At 45.0% G+C, this 6141-nt stretch overlaps 1 protein-coding gene across 2 annotated transcripts; it reads right to left on the minus strand.

Annotated features, from left to right (window-relative positions):
• Nucleotides 1-5796, minus strand: LOC134021727 (ubiquitin-conjugating enzyme E2 H-like). 2 transcript variants are annotated; one of them, XM_062462830.1, is made up of 8 exons: nucleotides 5518-5795; nucleotides 2526-2602; nucleotides 2372-2446; nucleotides 2195-2234; nucleotides 2011-2063; nucleotides 654-782; nucleotides 226-337; nucleotides 1-117 (listed from the first exon to the last, which is right to left on the minus strand). In XM_062462830.1, the coding sequence occupies exons 1-8, from the start codon at nucleotides 5568-5570 to the stop codon at nucleotides 111-113; spliced, it is 546 nt and encodes a 181-aa protein (XP_062318814.1). In that variant the 5' UTR covers nucleotides 5571-5795; the 3' UTR covers nucleotides 1-110. The 2 variants fall into 2 exon arrangements, with proteins under 2 accessions (XP_062318814.1, XP_062318813.1); XM_062462829.1 differs by lacking the exon at nucleotides 1-117 and having other exon boundaries at nucleotides 165-337; nucleotides 5518-5796.
• Nucleotides 5797-6141: the final 345 nt, after the last annotated feature.

Raw genomic sequence — 6141 nt, forward strand, 5'->3', positions numbered from 1 at the left:
CCCCCCCCCCATCATAAAAAATCGGCTTGTTTAAATATGATTATAATAGTCTGCTTCTGCTTGTCAGGAAACAATAACAGTCTGTAACGGAAGGAGGAACTCCCCCTTCACTACAGTCTGTAACGGAAGGAGGAACTCCCCCTTCACTACAGTCTGTAACGGAAGGAGGAACTCCCCCTTCACTACAGTCTGTAACGGAAGGAGGAACTCCCCCTTCACTACAACTCCATATCCTGGGCCTCGTCCTCAGAGAAGTCCGACATAGAGCTCTCGGACGAGGAGTGCCCTTCCTCCTGCTCCTTTAGAGCCTCCTCTGTGGCGTACTTCTGGATGTACTCTGGAACCGAGGAGGATGAGAGAGGTAAGATGGATTGAGAGGGAGATAAAGAGGAAGAAAGATAAATTGAGAGACGGAGGACGATAAATAAATAAAGTGAGAAGACAGAGAGACACATTGAATTTGCCCCTCAGACAACCTATCCACATAACATTCCACCATGCATATTACATTCCACCATGCTATCCTATCTCAAGGGTTCATACATAGTATAAATCTGGAAGGTAGTGTTCCAAAATCTCTTCATTAGCCTCAGTTTGGAAATACAAACTTTTTCAAAAGGTGGAATTTATAGTTTTTTAGGTTAAAGGTCCACCTTTGATCTTGTGTTTGTAGTCCTCTGGCCGGTGCAAGTACATGGCAGCTGCATCTCCGTTGAGTGGGTCGATGGGGTTGGGGTACGCCAGGAGCTGGGGCAAGAACGACTCAAAGATGTTGGTGAGATCTGGGGGGCGGGTGGGAGAGAAGCGATGAGTGAATTAGCTATCCACACCTCAGAGACCACCTAACAGGCAGGTGTAGTACCACCATCCGCCTCCAGAGGTGTCCAATCTACCACAATATCTGCTGGTTTAATTCAATACAATAAAACAAAACTGAAAAGCCATCTCTTCCATTTACAATCAACTATGAACCAGGGATTTCTGTGCCAAACAAGATGAGCTAGCCCCTGGAGCTAAGGTCAAGATGAGCTAGCCCCTGGAGCTAAGGTCAAGCCTTTTTTTCTGGTGAGGACAGCACAGGCACTGGGGATTTGTATTCATGGGATCTACCCGAGTGTGGCGGGTTAGGGTGTGTGCACTGCTTAGTGACCCGAGTGTGGCGGGTTAGTGTGTGTGCACTGCTTAGTGACCCGAGTGTGGCGCGTTAGTGTGTGTGCACTGCTTAGTGACCCGAGTGTGGCGGGTTAGGGTGTGTGCACTGCTTAGTGACCCGAGTGTGGCGGGTTAGGGTGTGTGCACTGCTTAGTGACCCGAGTGTGGCGGGTTAGTGTGTGTGCACTGCTTAGTGACCCGAGTGTGGCGGGTTAGTGTGTGGGCACTGCTTAGTGACCCGAGTGTGGCGGGTTAGGGTGTGTGCACTGCTTAGTGACCCGAGTGTGGCGGGTTAGTGTGTGGGCACTGCTTAGTGACCCGAGTGTGGCGGGTTAGGGTGTGTGCACTGCTTAGTGACCCGAGTGTGGCGGGTTAGGGTGTGTGCACTGCTTAGTGACCCGAGTGTGGCGGGTTAGGGTGTGTGCACTGCTTAGTGACCCGAGTGTGGCGGGTTAGGGTGTGCGCACTGCTTAGTGACCCGAGTGTGGCGGGTTAGGGTGTGTGCACTGCTTAGTGACCCGAGTGTGGCGATGTGCACTGCTTAGTGACCCGAGTGTGGCGGCGTGCACTGCTTAGTGACCCGAGTGTGGCGGCGTGCACTGCTTAGTGACCCGAGTGTGGTGGTGTGCACTGCTTAGTGACCTTGTAGCCCAGGGTCATCAAGACTTTAAGTGTACAGTTGTCTCTGTGTAAGAGGATTAGAGTGCTTTGCCTTCAGAGTCAAATATAGTTTAGTAGAGTACATGGGCAGTCTGCCTTAATACATATATATATATATAACTATACAGGAGTACAGTAGAGTATCTTACAGCAAAATGACTAACCTTGCCTCGCTAACTCAGTACCTTTCACACTCACCGTAGAGGGCCGTCCATGTCTGGTTGATGACGTCTAGACACACTGTCCCAGACCTGGGAGACAGAGGAGGTCTAGTTACAATAGTTAGCATGGTTAGCATGGCCAGTACCCAGATAACGTAGATTAGGCTCTGACAAGTTCTGATGCTACTGAACTATAGGTGAAGTCATCTGGAAACACTTACGCTTCATCTATGTTGGGATGGAATATTTTATTCATGAATCCTGGGAAGAGAAACATCAGAAGATTAGAGCGAGACTGAGTGGGATAGACTGTAGACAATGAGACAGGAAACAACCACAGTGTTGTAACTTTGACTTCCTGTGTGTTCATGTACTGCGTGGTGTGGCTGTGGCCCTACCTATAGACGGTGATTTGAAGGGATATTTGTCTGGCAGGTCCACCCGCACCTTCCACACTCCGCCCTCGTACGCAGCTGAAAGATAAACTCAGGATTAGAAACACACACATCCAAGGCATGACACACTCTAATGCAAAACACCAAAAATACTTACTCCCTTGGGGTCCATGGAACTTGACAACAAACTCATTGAGTCCACTAAGGATGGTGACCTCATGCTTGCTCTCAATGCTGGGAGAGAGGAGGGGGGTTAAGGAGCAGTGCGAGAGAAAATACTAACATACATACGTTCACTTTTTTTGGTTAGGGTTAAGGTTAGCTAACCCAGTTCCCAGCAGAATGACAGTGTGAGCAGGGGTCAGCACCAGTCTGGATTAATAATGCAGAGAAGGATCAGCCAGCGCAGCCCTGTTCACTTTACGATCTCCACAGGACACGTCAGGGAAGAGTGGGTTCTACAGAGAGGAGTGAGTTTTATAGAGAAGAGCAGGTTTTATAGAGTGTGTTCTACAGAGAGAAGCGGATTCCCTGCTGTGCCATCAAACCCTAACCCTAACCCTAACCCATCAAACACACAGTTGACACCAGGGTCGGACTGTCCGGCAGGAGATTTCCCGAACGGCCGGTCAAACGGCCGCGGCATAATGCAAAAAAATAAAATAATAATACACGGTCGTGGACCGGTCTGCGTTTCAAAGTCCTGGGCCGTTTTTAAGTCCCAGTCCAGACCTGCTTGTCACACTCTTCTCTGTTCCTCTACCAGGAATTAAGCTCACAGTTCAACTGTCTGTTTTGCACACACACAACCTTAACAAAAGCATTTGGCTTGGATGAAAGGGTTCTATGAAGCAAACCGATGAGCCACTCCCCCCACACACTAATTATGTTCAGATAACACACCCCTAACACCAACCAACCACTTTGGCCTGATGCTACCATGTTTTGGCAGAGAAACACACTGACAGTAACAAACATGACTTTTCTTGGTCTCCAAGTGTGTTCTGTGCAGTGCCTTACAAAGCTGCACTGTAACCACTGTAGAGCAAACCTTCGCTTGTTCAATTTACTGGGGTAAGATTCACATGCATCTTGCATACTCCCTCAACAAACTAAAATGGGGGTTCCCGGAGGTTGAAAAAAGATTCTGGGTGAGGGGCAGTAGGGGGTGGGGATGTGCTCTCCTGCCCCCTCTGCTCCTGGGTGAGGGGCAGTAGGGGGTGGGGATGTACGGCAGTTATGTCTGTAGGCTCTCCGCCTGACACAAACACATGCTTTTCAGAGGTGAACACCCACCATGAGTCCCTCATATACTTTCACTATGCACAGTTACAGTGCATTTCACTATGCACAGTTACAGTGCATTTCTAATAATATTGTATAATATTTACATTTACATTTAGCAGACGCTCTTATCCAGAGCGACTTACTGTAAGTACAGGGACATTCCCCCCGAGGCAAGTAGGGTGAAGTGCCTTGCCCAAGGACACAACGTCATTTTGCACGTTGGGGAATCGAACTGGCAACCTTCGGATTACTAGACCAATTCCCTAACTGCTCAGCCACCTGACTCCCTATAATATATATTCCCATAATATATAGTTGTAATATTGTAAACCTACTATAATATGTCAACGACAACATGTCATTTTTACATTTAGTATACATGTATTATTTACCATCATTTCTTAACCCAAATCCTTATTTGTCTCTGACACAAATAAAAGAACATCAGAAGAAAAAAAAAATGAAACTAAATAAGAAATAGTCGTTGTACATAGACCATAAAGAGAAAATAGTATAATTAAACAGGTCATATCTGTTATTTCGTTTCGTCTGACAGGTGGGTCCCAGTTTATGACTGGACGGGTCTGACTATCGCAAGTGATGGCCTATGTTCCCTGCCCCCCGCCCGCCTGTAATGCACGTTTTCTTGTTACCCGATCAGCTGTTTCTGAAGTCCCGCCCTCTACCAGTTTCCGGATGGTAACAGGCTAACCAATCAAAACACGAGCTGTAGCTGCAAAGAACAAAAACAAAACAACTCAGGGAGCTTCAGCCTTGCATGTAAACTTCAATAGAACGCTGACAAGTCATTCGATTGAATCATAGATGCTGGTAACTACCGCATTTGAGCATGTCTTTAAAGCTGGTAAAATGTAGAAACCCTTGGTTAATTATTCTGACGCGTAGTCAAATAAAACTATTTGTTCAGTGGCATAAATCGATTAAATATGAGTAGAAAACACGTTAGATATAAATCACAGGCTATTGCAGATTTTACAACAATGAGAAGCAGGGTGTCAGTTCTAGCAAGACATTGTTATCTAACATCATCGACATTAAGTCGACTCCACCAGACAGGTTTCATAATAGAACGCTCTGTTCCTAATAAATCAGTGTTGGAAGGAAAGACGAGTCTAAAACCCAACATGTATAACTGGTTGAAAACAAACGGGAGTGGAACATTTTAATGACTAGTAAACAAAATGTTGCCACATCGATCTAACTCGCCAACTGTTAGGACATTGCCGTGATTGGCTAATTTAACTAACAACATGTGAAGTACTGCGTTACGAACCGTTTGCCCAAATAATGCTATAAGTGTGCCCAATAATGGAATTAGCGTTGTTTGAATACACTTTCACCTTGATATAAATATTCGCTAATCAACATGGTGATAGTCGACGTAGCCTACAATTCCTACTGCTGAGCAAGCTAGAACGAAGGCTTCTAGGCTACCCATCTTTTGGTAGCTTACAAGGCGCATCACTTACAATATTGATCTTGCACTATAACCAACTAAAACTAACATAAGATAGCCGCATTGTGCAATTGCCTTGTTATAGTCGTGCTACCTTGCTAGCATAATTTGTTGTTACACAAACATAGAGCTGGCGGAAACTGGTTTAGCCAGCACCAATCGACAACGAATAGAAATCGTGGTGTCCATCATCAAAACATTTCCCACTTTTGTTGTCAGAAAGGCCAACATACCATATGTGGTTGACTGCTTTTACAACGAAGTCGGTTAGTTAACTAGATAAACCCAACAAATAATACATTGAATTACAACAAATGCAATGAAGCTGTCAAGAGAAATATTTCCTTCTTTTCTCTGTTGTTTATAAATGTTCTGAAAAGGATACAGTTTCACCACGTCGGTATCCATTCGCCTCTTGCCCGGACTTGGAGACGACATTTTTGTATCCTTTTACGAAGTGACAATTTGAAAAATGTCTTCACTGTGACCCCGATACTTTACTTAAACGATACCAGCTACTAGCAATGTTTTACTCGCCTTTTTAGTTTGTCCATCGAACGAAATCTCGTAGCTAATTGTCTCCCACTTTCTCTCAACAAACGTCCGTCTCAGAACCCCTGTCCTGAAGCTATCCCTCCGCCAATGACATCAATCCCAAGCGACATCGAGTGGTGAGAAGAGGGGTTGGAACATAGATTTTAATGAACTAGAACATGTAGTAGATCTACTAAACGCAGTTTTTACATTCCTATTGGTTTCAGAAAACATTGGCCTATGGATTATTAAATTAAGTCAATTCTAGCTGTCCTAGTTCTATTTTAGAAGCGCAAAAACAAGTACACGCCAAAGAGACTCCTGTAAATCCTCATGCGTTGTTGCTCTGATCTAAACCGATTCTAATTATATTTTATCTGGATACCAGAATACATTTTTTTAACTAGTGACATTAATCTCTCTCTCTGTCTCTCTCTCTCTCAAACACACACACACATAAAATCATAAACTCATT

The sequence above is a fragment of the Osmerus eperlanus genome, chromosome 5 (assembly GCF_963692335.1).
Source record: "Osmerus eperlanus chromosome 5, fOsmEpe2.1, whole genome shotgun sequence".
Classification (NCBI taxonomy): domain Eukaryota; kingdom Metazoa; phylum Chordata; class Actinopteri; order Osmeriformes; family Osmeridae; genus Osmerus; species Osmerus eperlanus.